The sequence below is a fragment of the Pseudonaja textilis genome, chromosome 9 (assembly GCF_049901715.1).
Source record: "Pseudonaja textilis isolate UNSWEBS1 chromosome 9, rPseTex1.2, whole genome shotgun sequence".
Taxonomy (NCBI): Eukaryota; Metazoa; Chordata; class Lepidosauria; order Squamata; family Elapidae; genus Pseudonaja; species Pseudonaja textilis.
The window spans coordinates 10,873,760-10,893,301 of record NC_141998.1 but is presented as its reverse complement, the minus strand read 5'-3'; the positions used below and the strand labels follow the sequence as shown (position 1 = coordinate 10,893,301).

Here is a 19,542-nt window from a genome sequence, read left to right as displayed (position 1 = left end):
TTTGTTAAATGAGTTTTGCCCCATTTTCTTGCCACTATTGTTAAGTGAATCAGTGCATTTGTTAAGTTAGTAACATGGCGGTTAAGTGAATCTGGCTTCCCCATTGACTCTGCTTGTCAGACGTTGCAAAAGGTGATCACATGACCCCAGGACACTAACTGTCATAAATATGAACCAGTTGATAAGCATCTGGGGATGCTGCAACAGTCAGAAGCTTGAAAAATCACTTTTGTAAATCACTTTTTTTAGGGCCGTTTGTAACTTTGAACTGACACTAAATGAACTGTTGTTAGTTGAGGACTACCTATATCTGGAAAGAAGATGCAATTCCCTAGGCAAAGTAGCCCAATTCACGTCACTAATTCTCCTTGGAGTAGCACAGACCTTGTTGCCACCTTTTCTGGGAGCAGAACTTGGTATATGAATTCACACAGCATGGTTTCTAACTGGCTTCTCTGAGAAATGGAAGCCCTCTTGGTAATTAGGTTGACAGATGTTATTACAGCATCAGGTTAAGTCACCTTTCCGTTTGTGTTCATCAAAGGATGGTTCCAAAGGCCTGGAATTGTGTTTCCCTGGGACGGATGTGAGAGGGTTTGGAAGGAGTTGAAAGCAATCTGGTCTATATGCCTCTTGGTCCCTTTGGGAAGTTGTGTTTGAACTGAGACGGTCTCAGATTTCATATTTCCATCTAGTTTGGATCTGTGGAGCTGACTTGTTTTGAGACTTACAGGAAAGAGTGCAGCTGAATGGAATCTGGATGGTCTGGGGTGGGGTGGGTATTTGGGAGACAGCCTGGCCAAACCAACATCTAGGATCTGGAGCCAGGAAAAGCCAGCCTGGTTGGCTTGCAAGATTAGTTTGTTCTAGTGTTTAAAGCAAGGGTCTTCAAACTTGGCAAGTTTAAGACTTGTGGACTTCAATTCCCAGAATTCCTGAGCTAACATGACTGGAGAAAGAATTCTGGGAGTTGAAGTCCACAAGTCTTAAAGCTGTCAAGTTTAAAAAAACCCGGTTTAAAGTGTCAGGCTACAAAGCAGGAGATTGTGAGTTTGAGTCCTGCCTTAGCCATGAAAGTCAGCTGGGTGACTTTGGTCTACTCACCTCAGTCCAACCCACTTGACAGGGATGTTGTGGGGAAAATAGGAGGAGGAAGATGTATTTGTTATGTTCACCAGCTTGAGTCATTTGTAAAAATAATAAAGGCAGGATACAAATAAATGAATAAAAATAATTCATTGTGAAGTCATTTAGACAGGAAATTACAGATGTGTTTCAAAAGCAGGCAGCTATTTTTTATCACTGAGTTTGACCACTGACCCAGCTGGTCATGCTTCTGAGTCAAGTGAATTGTGATCCATCAAAACTCTGGCAATAATATGTACAATTTTTAGGTTCCACTGTTGTCACTTACAATTCCACTCATATTTCATTCAAATGAACTGGAGAAGATCACTGTTGGGGGGGGGGGAGGGTGAACTGTCAACAACATAGCAAAAATTTGCATCAGTAAGAAGAGAAGCAAAGGGTAGGATTTAAAAGAAAAGGTTTACACTGATTTAAACTTACACTAAAACTACTTATCCAAGTATGGGTATTAATCAACTCCTCAATTCAGTATCTGCCTATCCCAACAATTTTAGAATGGCTACCACCTGTCATCACAGATGCACCATCATATATTCAATTTCTCTTTAAACTCTCTTCCATTCTCCCGTACCCTCGGTCATCCATAGCTTCCCTTTTCAAGGTAATCTTTCACGTGTCTGATTCAGTGGGGTGAAATCTATAAAATTTGAACTACATTTTCAAGGTTTCGTCACAGACCATTGTTGTTTTCACAGAACCTCTGCAAAAGGACTTTGTTTAAGAGTCTCTAAAGTTTGAATACAAATTTAAAGAGGTCTCTGTGGACACCTCTGGAAAGTAGCAAGTTATGAAGGGCTAATAATCAAAACTGGGTTGATGGAATTGCAGTGTAAAGTATGCTGGCTAGGGAATTCTCGGAGTTGAGGTCCACACATCTTAAAAATTGCCAAGTTTGTAAAGGTCTACCAGGCAGCTGCAACTGATCATCCCAGAGATAATGACATCTTTGTATACCACAGTAAGATTGACAGACTCAGCATCTAGTATTCAATCCTGGGCATCTTCACGCACAGGCAGGGAAAAAATCACATGTAATACTTGGAAAGGCTCACTAACAATCCTGGCTTAGATCAGAAACATACAATTTTGACCACACCAATTTTGTGTGGCATGTCAATGGCTCTGCTTCAAAAGGTGGGCAGGACCTGGTCTTCTTGTGGAGTGATTTAGGATGTATGTGTTTCAAAGATATGAAATTCGGAGCTCCTGCAAGGCTTTAGGTCCCCAAGTTGCTTCCTGATGATCACAAAAGTGCATAAAACTTAGAGGATTGAAGTGGGGAGGGAGGGAGCAGCTATCCTGGCAAAGTCAAGGAGTGGAGGGACCAGATGTGGCCCTCCATGCCCCTTTCTTAGATAAAGATCCCCCAAAGACATCCTTCCAAATGCTAGATGAACAGATGGACTGCCAGCAGTTCGATTCTCAAGGGGTCAGAGTTGACTCAGCCTTCCAAGGTCAGTAAAAATGAGGACCTAGGTTGTTGGGGGCTCTAAGCAGTTTACAGTTGACTCTGTAAACTGCTTAGAGATATCAAGTGGTATATAAATCTAAGTGCTATTGCTATTCTTCGCACACCAACTCTGGGAGCAACAAATTCATTAGGCAACCAAAATATACGACAGAGGCTGCCACAGACTTCCTGGCCAGAACCCGCAGCTCATGGGAAACAAGCAAAATCCGAAGACGACGACATGCGAGTCAGGTCAACTGGGCATCTCCAAAGAGAAATGTTTGCTCAGCCGTCCCGAAAGCTGCTTTCAATTTATCTTGCCGGAGCTGCGCTCAAGGCCAGATCGCAAATGACAAACGGAGTTCAGCAGCGACGGGAACGAAGTCTCAACAGCTGGGCAAAACTCCCGCGGATGCAGCCGGGGAGCCGAGACAGGGAACTCCTCCACTCTCCGCCGTTAACCCCCCAAGCCCTGGGTCCCAGCCAAGCTCGCTGGCCCTCCGCGGCTCCAGTTCGGCGACGGCGGCCGAGAGCCAGAGGCGAGAGGGAGGCGCTAGGGCCCCGCCGTGGCCGAGAACCAGGCCGGCCAGGCGGGCGAATCGAGGGGAGGGACCCGTCTTACGGCAGCCCCAGCCGCGGGATCCAACCCTTGCCTAGCAGCCCGGCCGCCGGACATACTCGCCCAGCCGCGCGCCGGTCCTCCCCGGCCATGCAAGGCGCAGCCCCGGCGGGGACAGACGAGCTCCGGGCAGGCGAAGCGGCTCGAGCGGGGCTGCTTTCGGGGCGAGCGTGACGGCCAGGGCAAGAGGCTGCGGGACCGGGCGGACGCCCCTCGGAGCGCCTGCCGGAGCTGCTGAGGTCCCCGGGGCGCTCCGGACGCCGAAGGCTGCGGTGCGAGCGGGCGAGGATGGGCTGAGGATGGGCTGGCAGCCTCCGCCGTCGAGGATGCTCTGGACGGGCGCCCTACTCCTGCTGGCGGCGCTGGGGGGCGCGGGCGGGGCGCGCAGTTGCCCCCTCCAGCTGCGGGGCTGCAAGTGCGTGGGCGAGAGGCCGAAGGGGCTGGCCCCGGCCAGGAAGCGGGTCAGCTGCAGCGGCGAGGAGCTGAGGGAGCCGCCGGCGCCGCGCTTGCTGCCCAACGACACCGTCACCCTGTGAGTAGCAGGACGCGTCTTGGGAAGCGGGTGGGAGGGCTGGTGGCAACCGATCCCGGCGTTCCTGGCACTCTGCGCGCGCTCAGAGGCTACCCGCGCAAACTGAGCCAACCCCCGCTCTTTGCGGCTGTCGAGGAGGATTGCGCGCTCTGCACGTGCCCAGAGGCTTATTGGTGGGAGGAGGGCTTTCCTGTTCTGTACACCCGGGGTTCGAAGAGACGGGGAGGGAGCGGGTTTCAGCAGAGCCACCTGCCCCGCCCCGACAGACAGTGCATAGGAATCAGATCACAATGCCGGCTGCTGGTGGCCGCCGTACAAGGGCAGCGAAGTGGGACGGAGGTATCCTGAGACCATTCCCCACCCAGTGGATCAGTTGCTAGAGACGCAGGATGCAGCCTGCAGAAACGCATTGGGCACCTGGGTATATTTGCTCGGCACGTCCTGGTTGTGGGAATCAGGCACTCTAACACGATAGTCCTGTAAACCCGGGATCCTGATGCGCTTTGCTTGACGTTATGTGAGTCTGTGAGGGGGGTCTTGATTTTGATCTTCTAGATTTAGGGATTAATACATGGTGAGAATCTATATTTTAAGTAATCTGCTCGGGTGTAGAAAAGTATTTCTTAGGAAACCACTGCAAGCTCATGGGAAGTGTGCAAAACAGCTGGAGGCTGGCTCAGTTTCGGAGTGGGTTCGAGTATTTATGAATTCGATGCCATTTTATCCCACGTGTCAAGCATTGCCTTAAGCACAGACATTAAGCAGTTTGAACTGGGGGAGATGGCTGTACACGTGTCTTCGTGTTGAAATACAACAGGTCTGCCTTGCAGTGTCGGGGGAATCCGGTTCTGTGAATCCTAGACATTTGTCTCCCACCCTATCTGGTTGAGGATTTAGGTAAGGGAGGGAACCTGTAATTGAAGAAGTGGAAATAAGCCGGGGCACCCTTGCATATTTGAAGAGTTCACATAATTAGTCCCGATTTGCATACTTTCATTTTCCATTCCTTTCAACGGTTGGCTGCTGCCCCTCAGTTCTGCGCAAGCGTCTAAAATCTGCCCACTTAGGCTATTTTGTACATCTTTTGAAGTAAATACCAGTAAATCTTACATTTTTATTGAAAGTTTGTTATAGATTATAAAACTCAGCATAAGTTAATGAAGATGAAAAGCAATGCAAAAAAGAAGTAAAGCAAAAGTCCAGGAAAATATAGAAAGAAATAGAAGTATCTAATTTCTTCGAAACAAATATAAATATAATAACAAAGCTATCTTTGTGACTACAAAAGAAAGCTTACTCTTTTCTATAATCCAGCTCTTTTCCCCCCTACTGATCAGAATCACAAATCACAAAGTCATTTTCTTTCTGTTTTGTGCAAAAAGTCTACAAGGGATTTCCACTTAGCTATAAATGTAGATATTGTTTTTTTCTCTGTCTAATCAAAGACACTGATGCCATTATGAATGTGTTTCATGGAGATATTTTCCCAGTACAGCAAATGAACGTTTGGCAGATTGTTACTCTACGCATGTGCCAAAAGGCTCTGGATAGCTAGCTGCATGTTGCAAAGTTGGGGGGAGGGTTGTGGGTGGCTGTGGGGGTCTGAGGTCTGGAGGGGAGACATCTGGGCTGAGTGAAACAGTTTCTAGCCTGGGAAAGGTTACAATGATTACTTGTCATGAATGAATTGGCTTAATAGAACTGGAAACATTGTAGCCCTGGTTTGCATGAAAGATTTTAGGAAAAACAAAGCTGGTTAGGGAAATGGTAAAACGTTAAATATCTTTTCAGTTCATTATGAGAATTACAGATATAAGAGTATACAGAAGTGATATATAACACTATTGCTTAATATTAGAACAATCAGTGATACAATTGTAAATATATTTTCTTAGTACTCTGGTAGTGTTGAAAGCCCTTATTTCTCATTGCGTGTTTAACTGTATTAGATTTTGCCATAAATGTACTAATTAATAAAGTAAAAGGAAAATAAAATGCAACTTGAAGGGGCTGGTGTAAGCGTCCACCAACTTCAATCAGAATAGAGCTGGAGGGGACGTTTGAGATCTTCTAGTCCAACCCCCTGCTCAAGCAGGAGACCCTATACCTTTTCAGACAAGTGACTGTCCAGTCTCTTCTTAAAAAACCCCGATGATTAAGCACCCACACAACTTCTGAAGGCAAGCCCTTCTACTGGTTAATTGTCCTAGCTGTTGGGAAGTTTATCCATAATTCCTCTTTGATTAGTTTCCATCCATTGTTGCTTGTCTTGCCTTCTGGTGCTTTGGAAAATAAGTTGACCTTTGTTGCATTTAATAGTTGGTCTGTGTAAGAAAAAGGATGCTTTTTCACTTAATCCAGAGCTGTGGTTCTGGGGGTCTGAGGTCTGGAGGGGAGACATCTGGCCTGGCAAAATGTGGCCCTCCAGATGTTATTCAGCTCCAACTCTTCATTTCTCCCTCTTGATTGTGCTGGCTTTGTTGGTTGGAATTTGGAGCTCAACATCTAGAAGGCCACATCCTAATCTAAGCTGGCATGCAGCGGCCTCCTCTCAAGAACACAGGACTCTGCATGTATTCAAGAGGTATTCTGTCACAGTTCTATATGTGCTTTGCTGAAGTGTGGGTCCAGTTCCAAATCTGTAGTCTGTTATTTTCTGGAGTGTTTTGAGTAAAGTTTAAAAACACTTTTTAAAAACATAATTTAGCCGCCTGCCTGTAAAAATTTGATTTTGCTGGCAAATTTTAATGATGACCCATATCCTGAGTAATTCTTTGATTATACATGGGCTTGGATGCTAGGATGCTTTTTATCATTTTATGGTGTTTCTATTGTTTATCTTTAATATAATGTGTAGAGTTTATTATTTATTTTTGAGTTGATTATAATTTGAAGGAGTTACTGACTAGAATGGGCCAGCTCTCATGGCATGTAGTTCAGAAATAAATTAAGGAAATGAATACATGGATAAATTTTTATAAATACAAGATGTATATGTAGTCTGCACATGAGCTAATCCTAACTCATTGGACAGTCTCTGCACTATTAGGTAAAGCTCAACACAGAATTTTGTGGGACATTGAGTTATTTCAGCCATGGCTAAGAGTTCATTTGAATCTCCCCAGTCATAGCCTGACATCTTAATCATTTTATACCACTTCTTCCAATTAAAAGAAATGTGTCTCTCTCTGCTCACCCACCCTTGGCCTTTTCCTTTTTTTCCCCATATCCACATTTTTTCCACATCCACATCCAAATTCCCACTATGTGCTGGTAACTCTTCGGATGATCCAATGTTGATAAATAATAGGCATTCTGAAAATATTAGAGGTGGTGATCCAAAGTTAATCTCCCCCATTTCTGAACAATCTTGTTTGGCCTCCCTCCTTGTTTGCTACTACAATTCACTACAGATAGTCTTCATTCATTTAGTGACCATTTGAAGTTACCATGGCACTGAAAAAGTGACTTATGGCCATTTTTCACACTTACGACCATTACAGCATGGTCACATGATCAAAATTCAGTTGCTGGTTCATATTTATGATCGTTGCAGTTGTCCCGGGGTCATGTGATTCCCCTTTTGCAACCTTCTGACAAGCAAAGTCAATGGGGAAACTAGAGTCACTTAACAACAGTGTTAGTACCTTAAATCTTAAATCAAGTTTATTATAGTTAAAGACCAGAGATCAGAACAAATAAAAACATTCAAGGAATATCCAGTTAAAAATTGTAGAATAATATTATAGATATTATAGTATCATTAGGGCATATGTAACTGACAGATTGGATGCCAAATCATGATTTTAATATAGATTTTATGTGTTATATTATGTTATCTTAGAGTTTTTAACTGGATATTCATTAAGGGTTTTTTTTGTTATTGTTCTAATCTATGGTCTTTCTAATAAACTTGATATTAACTTAAAAACTATACTGATTCACTTAATAGCTGTGGCAAGAAAGATCATAAAATCCAGCAAAACTCACTTAACAACTATCTTGCTCAGAAATGGATTTTTTGGGGCACTATTGTGATCATAATTTGAGGGCAAGCTGTATTACAGTTTCAATGCCAGCCTAACCACCTTGGGGCGAGAGGAGAGAGAAATCATTGCATTTTAAATGTTTAATGGTGGATCATTCCACTATCTCAGAGAGTGTGCCGTCTACAAATACTAGCAATGTGCCTGAAGCCCTTGGACTGTGCTTAAAGATTATGCTTTTATGGGTTGGCTCCCTCCCTTTTTGAAATCTGAGGATTGTGTATAATCCATGTCCAAAGAACACGATTCTTGCTGCTTTTTGCAAAAATTGGGTAGGCCAGGGAGGGGCGGGCAAGCCTCTTTTCATAAAACTCTAACCTTTGTGCCAATTTTCTTTTAATGGAAGAACGAGAGCTTATGCCAGCAAGTCCCCTTGTGTGCTTATTTTCAGTGCATTGTAACCTTCAAGGGAAATATTGCAGCTGACTTCTGGCACCAGACGGCAAACTCAGCTTGATGCATGGAAAGTTAATACATTCAGGAGCAAAACTTGGAAAGTTGGGGGAGACATTCCTGACTTTCGCAGCTTGCTAATGAGGCTGCAGGATTCAAACAAGGCTCCAAGTTATATAGTGGAATGTTGTCACGGAGTCTGTAAAATTGGATCTCAGCTCAACAGGATATCCAGAAGTCTCTTCCTAAAACAAAATAAAAAAGGCTCTCTGTGCCAGATGTGATGTAAAGCTTGCTTAAGAATAGGGTTGCAGCTCAACTCTTGACATTGTTTCTGCACAGAGTTGCATGGCCCGGAGCTTAGTTAGAAAGCACAGTGTACCCCATCCCCAGTTTCAGATGGTCAAGTTCAGCTCTGCTTATGGTTCTTTGTTATTCTCTGATCCTTTTTTTTTTCATTGCATCTTTCCAGCAGAAAGGCCTTCCCTGAACTGTTGGGAAAGTTTAGCTCAGTCAAGGAGCATTTCTGCAGGTGAATATCAGAATTGTAAGAGACTTTGGAGGTCTTCTAGTCCAGCCCCTTGCTCAAGCAGGAGACCCTATACCATTCCAGACAAGTGGCTGTCCAGTCTCTTCTTAAAAACCTCCAGTGATGAAGCACCCCTACTCCTGAAGGCAAAGCTCTTCCACAGGTTAATTCTTCTCACTGTTAGGAAGTTTCTCCTTAATTCCAAGTTGCTTCACTCTTTGATTAGTTTCCATCCATTGTTTCTTGTTCTTGCCTTCTGGTGCTTTGGAAATTAGGTTGACACCCCTCTTCTTTGTGGCAGCCCTACAAATACTGGAACACTGCTATCATGTCATTCTTTCATGAAGGAAAAAGCTGTTTAGCTGCAAGGCTGTATCCCTACTCCAGAATTTGCCTGATAATTTTTCATGTCTCCCGCCCTTTGTTTTTTGTCTCATTTGCAGAACGATGGAGAATGTCTTTTCAATTTCTATTCAGAATGACTTGGGGCCAGCTCTATTGCAAAGTGGCAAAGGATGCTCCTCCTGGCATGTTTTCTGTTACATCCTGCCAGCCTCAAGCTTCCCTGGCTGTTCATATTTCTGCATCTGAAAAGCTGTGCTATTACTTTGGGGTTTAATGGAAGTATTGGAAGTCAGGGAGGCTGGAGGGAGAAGTGCTATTATGAAATACAGACAAGTCCCCTATTTCCTTTTATCTATCTAATAATTAAATAAGGGCATGAAGACCCAACCTCTATTTCTCTTCTGAAAAATACATACACACCCTTCCTTTTCTTACAATCAAAGAAGAACATCGGGGGGAATGCAAGAGATGTTTTTGGCACTGCACAAAATTCTTTTCCATATCAGAAAGAAGCAAGCCCCATTAAACTCAAGCTGTGTTAGAACATGAGCAGAATGTTCAGGAATTTTAAAAGTCATCAGATAACCAAGTTTGGGTCAGTATTTTAGTTCAGGAAACACAAGTTCAAATCAGTTTGTATCGGAATTTGCACAGATTAAATTCCTTCACCATCCCTATAGGTCAGGAGTTGTCGTTAACATTTTGGACAAAAATAAGCACATAAAATGTATGGGACTAGGATTTAGACAGTATGTTTCTTTGGTTTTTTGGGGTGGTGGTGGAATGAGTTATTCCTTGTAGTAAGCCTATTTCAAGAGTTATGTAACAGTCTTGGTGTGTTTTCTACATCAGTTTGAAAGCAAAGGGTGTATCATATTTTTGGTATTTAAAATAAAAGGGCTCTGGATGCCACTGAAGAAGGACTCAAAGCCTGCAAGTTCTCCAGTGCCCACCCCTGTCTTTGTTAATAACTTTCAACAGTTTGTAATTATTTTGGGGAAGCTGACAGATCACAGAAGTTTATTTCCAAGCCATTATACTTGGGCTTGCATTCATTACATCCAAGTATTTCAAGGTGTTTAAGTTAGCTTTTATAGTATATGATTTTTAACCCATGGGCTGGCTTGGACATTGTTTACAGGCAGCAGTTTCAATCCAAAGATGGCATGTTGAAAGAAGATGGGAGTATGGGAAAAGGAAGAGACATGAAAGGGAAAAGAAAGGGGAAGGGGAGGAGGAAAGGAAAATGAGGGAAGAAAGGAAAAGGGAGGGAGGGATCAGATCTTTGATTGCTGCTCAAAATTGAGCATGAATTTGTACAGTGTGAGGCCAGTGGCTCTCTTCCTTCTGCGGCATTGCTAGTTCTAGGCTTGTGTTTGCAAGATTTTAGTGTGCTCTTTGAGAACACATCTGCACCTGTGTTTCTGCAAACCATATAGTAGTATAGTGATCCTAATAATCATTCAGGCTAGATTTTGGAGCCTTTTCTTAAGAAAAGGTGAGATGATTTCCTAAATAATTTATTTGGGCTATGAGTTTTATTATTGCAAAAAAGCTAAAAATGTTGATTGAAGCATTTCTCAGTCATTCAGCAGCCTTTTTCTAGTGCTATTTGAAAAGTTGGTGCACTGTTTTTTACATCTAAGAAATAGCACTAGCACTTAGACTTATATACCACTTCATAGTGACTTACAGCCCTCTTTAAGCAGTTTACAGAGTCAGAATTTGCCCCCAACAATCTGGGTCCTCCTTTTACTGACCTGGAAGGCTGAGTCAACCTTGACCCTGGTAAGGATCGAACTACAGGCTGTGGACAGAGTTAGCCTGCAATTCCGTGGGGGTGCAGTGGTTAGAATGCAGTATTGTGGGCTACTTCTGCTGCCTGCCGGCTGCCTGCAGTTCAGCAATTCAGTTTTCACTGGCTTAAGGTTGTCTCAGCCTTCCATCCTTCCGAGGTCAGTAAAATGAGGATCCAGATTGTTGAGGGCAATATGCTGACACTGTAAACCATTTAGATAGAGCTGTAAAGCACTCTAACTTTATCTATCAAACAACCCTATGATGTAGCTTAGACTATGAGAAAGGTTAACCAAAGCTGGCTAAGTGGGAATTTAAACTAGGATACCTTGTTCATAGGCCAGTATTTTAACCTCGACAGCATACAGGTAGTGAGCAATGTCTGTTGCCTGTTGCTCCAATTGTGCTGAGTTGGCGGAATCTATCTTGGCATTCATTAACAAGATTCTAATCCCCTCCTTTCCTGGCTGACCTCTGTGCTAATAGCTTGATGGAAAAAGTACTATATTCCTAACAAGAGACAGATAGCTGTCTAAGGTCAGAACCAGCCATGTTCCCTCTCATGAAGGAGTTCAAACCTTTTCCAGATGTGGAAATTGTGTGCTGGCCTGATTTCTGCCTGTAGCACGATGGCTCGGAAAAACACATATTTTCTGAGGGGTACAAATGTAGAGGTTGGAAAAAAAAGGCATATATAAAATTGCAGTGTATGACTTCTGTTCCAATTTTTCTGACCTATTTGCTACAATTTATTTTCCTGCTCCAAATTTTTTTCTTCCTGCCTAGTCTCTCCTTGACATGTTTCCATTGTTTTATTCTCATTATTTATTCCCTTACAAGCCTGATTATTCCTCTGTTCCCTACCTAATTTGATTGAGAAGAAGAGTTGTTAATTGACTATCATCAGAATATAGCCAGTTTGGTCTAGTAGTTAAGGTACTTGACTAGAAACCAGGAGACTGTGAGTTCTAGTTCTGTCTTAGCCAGAGAAAGCCAGCTGGGTGACTTTGGGCCAATCACCAGGAGATGTGAATTCTAGTCCCACCTTAAGCATGAAAGCAGCTGACTGATCTTGGGCTAATCACAAGGAGGCAGGGGGTTCTAGTCTCACCTTAGGCAAGAGAATGGATTGGATGACCTTGATGAAATCACCTAGTTCCACCTTAACTGTGAAACCCAGCTGGGTGACTTTGGGCCAATAATCAGGAGACTCAGAGTTCTAGTCCCATCATAGGCACAAAAGCCAGCTGGATGACCCTTACCAGGGTTGCTGCAGGGAAAATAGGAGAAAGGAGGAGTATGTTTGTTACAAGATAAAGTAATAAGGGCAGGATAAAAATGTAATAAAAACAAATAATTTTTAATGAGTTTCTATTGGGCAGGCATTTGATGTTCACTGCTGTTCTATGGTTGCTTAGGTGGTCCTTGAGAGTGTCTTTTTTCCATTTTCTGACTGTATGTCCCATCCCAACAGTTCTTGCTGACTTGAGTCTTGATTATTTACTACTAATTTTCTTCAACCCATCTGGAGAAAGAATGGATATTCCTGGAGGTCAAAGTGCTGCAGACAGCAAGCTTTGACAGTAGTTGACTCAGCCTCCTGCTGCATCAAGCCTCAAGATCAGGGGTCCTCAAACTATGGCCCGTGGGCCAAATACGGCCCACTGAAGCCATTAATCTGGCCCGTGGACCATGAGGTTGCCCTGCCCACATCGCCCCACCTGCCAAAAATGGGCCCGTTTCTGGCCTCCCCGGCCTCCAGAGAGAGAGAGAGGGAGGGAGGGAGGGAGAAAAAGACACCCAAACAGAAGTCCCTCTCACACACACCCAGACAGCCACATCCTTTCACTAACCTGCTTTCCACCCCCAGGAGCATAACAAATTAGTTTAATTTGTGTGTATTGCTTAATGGGATGCTAAATTGGCCACGGCTACCCAGTCACATGACCACCTAGCCACACCCACCCAGCTGGTCTGCCCCCCCAAAGTCTGAGTGACCATGAATTGGCCCCTTGTTTAAAAAGTTTGGGGACCCCTGCTCAAGCGCAACACCTTTTCTAATCACTGCATCGATGTTCTACTCTGTTATGGAACTCAGCATTGGTCTTGTAGACCCAGGCTCTTGATTTCTAGCCTAGACAGTGATCAGAGCTTCCTGTGATGCACAATGGGGAAGCTTAACCCTCATGAATCCTAGCCAATTAGGTATACCCTACCTTGATTCCCTGGGCTCCTGGATTGCTTTGGCCTCCTGCCATAAGGATTAAATCAGATGTGCCATTGGAGATTGATGTTCAGAACATTCTATTCCAGTGGTGGCTAACCTTTTTGGGCTTCTGTGCCAAAAATTGTGCATGTGCTTGCATGCTCGTGCTCACATGCCAGGACCCAGAAGGCAATGGGCGTCCCCCCATGCCTCCTACACATGTGTGTGCAATCCCCAACCCACATTCCCACCACCCCCTTAACTGCACTGCACCTCACAGCTGATTTTCGGCCAGTTTGAGGCCTTTTTCGGCCTCCCGGAGGCTTTAGGAAGCTTCTGCAGGCTTCTCAGGCCAAAAACTAGGCCCATTTCATCACTTCCGGTATTTCCGGAAAAACAGGAAGGGTTGAAACGGGCCTAGTTTTCGTTCTGAAAAGCCTGCAGAAGCCTGCAGAAGTCTTCCTAAAACCTCTGGGAGACAACAAAAAAAACCCACCAAAAATCAGCTGTGAGGTACATGCATGCGCAGTGAGGTAAGCTTGCCTGCAGCTCGCGTACCGGCAAAAATGGCTCTGAGTGCCACCTGTGGCATGCGTGCCATAGGTTCGCCATCATGGTTCTGTTCCATTGGCTTTCTACAAAAGGATGCTGAATGGGGAAACCAGGAAGGAGTTATGATAACATGGAACCATCATGTTGCTTTAAGGGTGCTACTTCCTTCCCCTGCTGTTCTCAGTATCCAAAATAGTGTGGATATTATCCAAAAGGGCCTGGGTGTAGGAGATGACCAGGCTGAGCCTGAGGGAGGGGTCAAACACATAATCAGTCATGAGTTTCTTTGAGCCCACAAGAGAGCTAAGTCCAACCCACCTTGAATATCGTGTATTCTTAACCCTCATTAATTTAGTGCGGTGGCCTAGAGGTGGAGCTCTCGCCTTGTCCTAGGTAGAGGCTAATATTTGGAATAGACTCTTTTGCTCAAGTAGGGGGTTGGACTAGATGACCTCCAAGGTCCCTTCCAACTCTGTTGTTCTATGTTCCCTTGACCATTAGTAGTTCAGAGTCTTGTAGACAGCTTAAGCTTATACAATAAATCTTTACAGATATACTGTATTTGAACTGTCTGGATTTCCTGATTTGCCTAGTGCTCTACATTGGGTAGACTTATAATAATAATTCTGTATGTTTTCCTTCCCCAGCATCCTGGTGAAAAAAAAATCTAGGTGTGCAAATAGGAAAGAAACTGTTGGGTTACAGCAGGGGCAGGAATTATTATGGTTGTTGTTATCGTTATGATGTAATTTTAGGTGCAAGAAAGATAAGGTACTTTTATTATTTTTCTCTCTTCTTTGGTATGTTGTGGGAACCAGCCCTGAAAGTGACTTTGTGCCTTTCATGTGTGGTTCAAGCAACCCGAATAACTTTTGAGTAATTTTGGAGGCTGTAGTCCAAAGCAATTTGCTGGCTGAGGAATTCTGGGAGTTGAAGTCCACAAGTCTTAAAGTTGCCATAGTTGGAGAGCCTTGGTCCATAGCATCTAGAGGGTTTGTCAAACTCTGGATTAGTGAACCCATTGTAAACTATGATTTGGGAGCTGGCTTGTTTGCAGAAAACATTGCAGCCACAGTTCTTTTGGTTTTGACTAGCATAACAAGCTGTGGTTAGTTCATGATGAAACTCTGCAAACTCTTTCTCTGAATATTTTGAGAAGAAAGGGAAAAATAAAACCAACATTTGCAATGCCTTGATTTCAGTACATTAAACATTAGTTTGTTTCATGTGAATATTGGGCAAGGCTCCTTAAAGAATTAATAATGTGATTGGGTTGGGCTTAGTGTATTGTACAAATCCAGCTATTGTGGTTAGTCAATTGTAGCTTAAGAGTTGGTGGGACAAGGAGTCCACAATTACTTAGAATATGCTTTTGCATGCTGGATGAGCCTTTTGCTTTTCACATTGGATAAATTTAAGAATGCACAATCTCAATTTCTATTTGACTATTATACCCTTCTTGATTCTGTTTCAGTTGATATGCTTAAAGGTATCAGAAACATAATACAGTTGAGTTGTACTGTATATTATTTCCTCAGATCAATCTCAAACTCATTGTTCCACAAATGAAATCTGGTGTAGCAAGTTTGCTAACTAGGATTTAGTAAAAGTAACTGAAAATATAATTGTGTTGATTTTATGTGCCCAATAACATTTAATAAACTGCCCATCAAAAGTAACCAGTATGAAACACATGCACACGCACATGAGCACACGCACACACACACACACACTGGTAGACAACTTTGTTTTTAAGGACATATGCTGTGATTTAAATGTTGCTTTCAAACAGTTTTCAAGCTTTCCTAGAAATACTCTTTATTGGAATGCTTGGCATGAGAAAATTGGTATTCTATATTTCAATGGTGTTTAGATTATAAAGGAAAAAAAACCATACTAACATGATAATTTTGGTGGATTCACCATTTTAAGTTCCAATGTCTTTGTTTAGACTTTACTAAAAACAAAACTGAATTATAGTAGAATAAATTTTAGCCTGCCTGAAAATTTTTATGGATGATTGCATGTGTTTTCTATAATTATTATCTGGGGGAGGGGGAAGAGGGGTGAGAGAGGGAAGGAGGAAGGAAGGAGTTTTCTAATCATTTTAACTGCCTAATTTAATGAATATTGTGTCTATTTGTTATGTTTTCATTAATTTTATATGGCAAAAATTGTTTGTTACATTTCTAACATTTGACACCTCTCCACATTTTTTTTAAAGAAATGGAAATGTTTCCAAGCATATTATTTTTGCTTCTACTTAATGTCCCTAAGACCACACAGAAGTATTTTGAAGCACCCAGAACATTTGAATTCGCCACAGAGGCTTCAAACCTCCATGGACGTAGATCTATAATGATCTTTCTATAGAACTGCACTCTCCAGTTTATGGAACAGCCATCTTCACCCAGATCACCCAATGATCCTTTAAATTGTAGTTCAGCATGTCCAGAGGAGGAACAGGCTATTATTGCAATAATCTCCTCTTTCACTTATAAGGTCTACAAAGATTTGTACAGGTAGTCCTCAACTTACAGCGATTCATTTTGTGACTGTTTGAAGTTACAACAGCACTGAAAAAAAGTGGCTTACAACCAGGGGTGGGATTCAAAAATTTTAACAACTGGTTCTGTGGGTGTGGCTTAGGTGGTGGGCATGGCTTGATGGTCACATGACTGGTGGGCATGGCTCATGTGACTGGGTGGCCAACTCAATATCACTCACATTCAGGCACATATCTCCTCGCCTGGCCTCTCATGACTGTGGGAATGCTACAACAGTCGTAAGTGTGAAAAATGGTCATGAGTCACTTTTTTCAGTGCCATTGTGATTTTGAATGGTCACTCCACACAAGCAAAGTACCAGCAAAGGAGGGGGAAAAAACTCCAGAGAAGTTCCAGAGACAGGAAGTCTAGTCCTGCCAAGAATGTAATAAGGGTTAACGGAGAGGCAGTTTCTGTAAGCAACACCAGAATGTTTCCTTCCCACCTTCCTTATAGGATTAGGCCAGTAATTTCTTCTAACAACCAGTTCTCCAAATTGCTTAGAATGTTAACCAGTTCTAGCGAATAGGTGCAAACTGGTAGAATCCCACCCCTGCTTACGACCATTTTGCACACTGACCTTTGCAGCATTTCATGGCCACGTGATCAAAATTCAGACTCTTTATAACTGATTCATATTGTCCCAGGGTCAGGTGATCACCTTTGGCGACCATCTGGCAAAACTAAGTCAATGGAGAAGCTAGATTCACTTAACAACTATGTTAGTAATTTAATGCCTACAGTGATTCACTTAACAACTGTGGCAAGAAAGATCATAAAATGGGGCAAAACTCACTTATCAAAATATCTCACTTAACAACAGAAATTTTGGGTTTAACTTTGGTCAGAACTCGAGAACTACCTGTAGTTCTTCTAGGTTGCATCAGAAACAGGATTTGCCCAATATGAATTGGGCAGCCTTTGCACTGATCACAAAGCTTCCTTTTCCCCTTACAAGATCGCCAACACTTTGGCCAACATTTGTGATCTGCTGAAAGTGAAAGTCAAAAAAGGAGAAAAGGTAAATGGGATAGGCACATGAATCTTCATTGAGTGTAAGATGGATGTGGTCAATAGATTATACAGGTAATGCCTGGGTTACAAGCATTCCCTTAGTGAATGTTCGAAGTTACATGATCAGTGCTTGCTAATGCTTATGAACAAGTTCCGAACCTATGGATCTTGCAGAATCATGGCAGTTGTTTTCCCTTATGAACAACTGCAGAGGCTCTGCAGCATTCATCCTGAACATTGCTGGCCAAAATGGAGCTTCTGACAATTAGATCCACCCCTCTGACGCTCCATTCAGACCTCTGAAGGCCTCGCCTGGCACGTTGCAGACTGAAATGGAGTTTTTGAGGGGCTCAGAAGCTCCATTTCAGCCTGCAACATGCCGGGCAAGGCCTCCAGAGGCCCGAATGGAGCTGCAGAGGGGTGTGCGCAGCCAAGAGGCAGGAGAGGAGACTGCTTGCTAGATCATTGCACGGTAAGTGACCTGGTGCAGGAAGTTGGGATGGGGGGGGGCAATTGTGGGGAGCAAGAGGTATTTCAGTGGGTTGGGGAGGCCTTGGGTGGTCTTAGGCAGGTGGCCTGTTCCATCATTAGGCCCCCCATGGCTTTCCCCTTGTTAGGGTAATAAATAAAGGAAAGAAATAAAAAGTATTATAAAGAGAGAATAGAGAGTTACTCTATAGGCATGTCTTATCTTGATGTTAGGCAGTTGTTTTCCTATGTATATAGAAGTATTTATCTCTATAGGCATTTTTTATTTTGCTGTTGTAGAAAATATTTCTCTAACCTTTGTGTTGTAAAACTAGCCTGCAATTAGTTACATTCCTCTCATATGGAAACACATGATTATCCCATCTAAATCAATCTGAATGGAACGTACTTTCTGGGAACATAACTCCCTACATCTGGAACAATATACACCTTTTGAAGTATGCTGTTAATAGCCATCTTAAATGGTCAATTGTGATTGATTAACAGACAATAGGAGAAAGGATACTGAAAGATAAACAAGTGCCAGGAGGACATTTTTCTTTTTGCAGGAAAGATGTAAAGTGTTTTACAATGCAATTACTCTACTTCTACAAGAATCTTAAGGTATAAGAAGAGTTACTTTCGCCTATATGCCTTGTAACTTTCCTCACATATCTGTGTGTATGTGAGGAGAGGTCTTACCCTTTTATTGATCAATAAAAGTTAGATTTTGTTCTTCAAAGCCTCTGCTTAAGTTCCTTTTTTGGCACATCATGATCTTAAGTTATAGCTGAACTTTACACCCTGAAATACCTCATGCGCGCTTAATGAACCGTGCATTTGATTAGCGAATGGATGGGCAAAAAGAGGGAGTGATCACATTCAAAGTACAAGATTCACTCCTGTGAATCCTCAAGTTATGAATGAATGGGCAGGCTCCATTACATTTGTAACTCAAGGACTACCTGTACTCTTCCTCAAGCAAACAGCTGGATTATATGGCTTCCTATAAATGCATCTTCATTCAGAAATTTTGCTTAATCTCAGTAGAGACAAAATAACTAGTTTCTTCTTTCTGTCAGCTTGTCTTGAAGCAAATGTATTTGGATATTTTTCTTTTGGTGGAAGGATGCTTTGTATACAGAAGGTTTTAAATCTAATGTGTGACATCTTTCTTTAAAAATATAGATAAGATATGGCAAATATTTTAGGCTGTGGCTGTGGAGCATGTGGTCCATCAAAGGAAGTTTTAGGCTAGTTCTAGGCTAGTTGCATGAAGGACTTCATTTAGCACAAAGTGCTAAATAAATAAAGTGTATTGTCCAAGGGTTCGAAGGTTCTACCAAGAATATTTTCTTCATCCAGATCTGCATATTAAACATGTTAGGCTGGGAATTTCAAGAGATCCCATCAAATAAAACTTTTTAAAATGGTTAGAATTATAACTGTTTATTGCAATAACATATCCTAACTTGCTTTTTGTTTGTTTCACTTTTCCATTCCTTTTTAAAAACATCTCAATATGTATTCATTTTATTATGTATGCATTTCTATGTCTTTTTTCTTTTGTTTTTCCTCGTTTGCTGACATTATTTTAAATGCGATATTTTTTTAAAAAAAAAGGTCAAAATATTTTTCTTGTTACCACATCCAAATGATCCCAAATAGGTTGATGGCAGGATTGGCTAGTCTTCTCTTCACATGCAGAACTCTATAGTCTTTAAGCATGTGCTTTTAATTATTGCAGATTTAACAACAACATCAGAAAGAGCTGAAAAACAGAAGCCCCTCCCTCTCTTTTTCCTCTTTTTTCTTTCAGCTCTATATTCTGCTGTAAGACAAGCCCCCCCTCTTTTTCTTCTGCTTTCAGCTCCATATTTTGCTGTAAGAGAAGCC

General features: G+C 42.5%; 1 protein-coding gene across 1 annotated transcript in view; it reads left to right on the top strand.

The window, feature by feature from the left end:
- The first annotated feature begins 3,200 nt into the window (after positions 1 to 3,200).
- The window catches only part of ADGRA2 (adhesion G protein-coupled receptor A2), a 136,783-nt gene continuing 120,441 nt past the window's right edge, over positions 3,201 to 19,542 (top strand). The window contains exon 1 of the mRNA XM_087938906.1: positions 3,201 to 3,750. Within this exon, the coding sequence (XP_087795032.1) occupies positions 3,518 to 3,750 (233 nt within the window). The 5' untranslated portion in view covers positions 3,201 to 3,517. The remainder of the gene's footprint in view (positions 3,751 to 19,542) is intronic.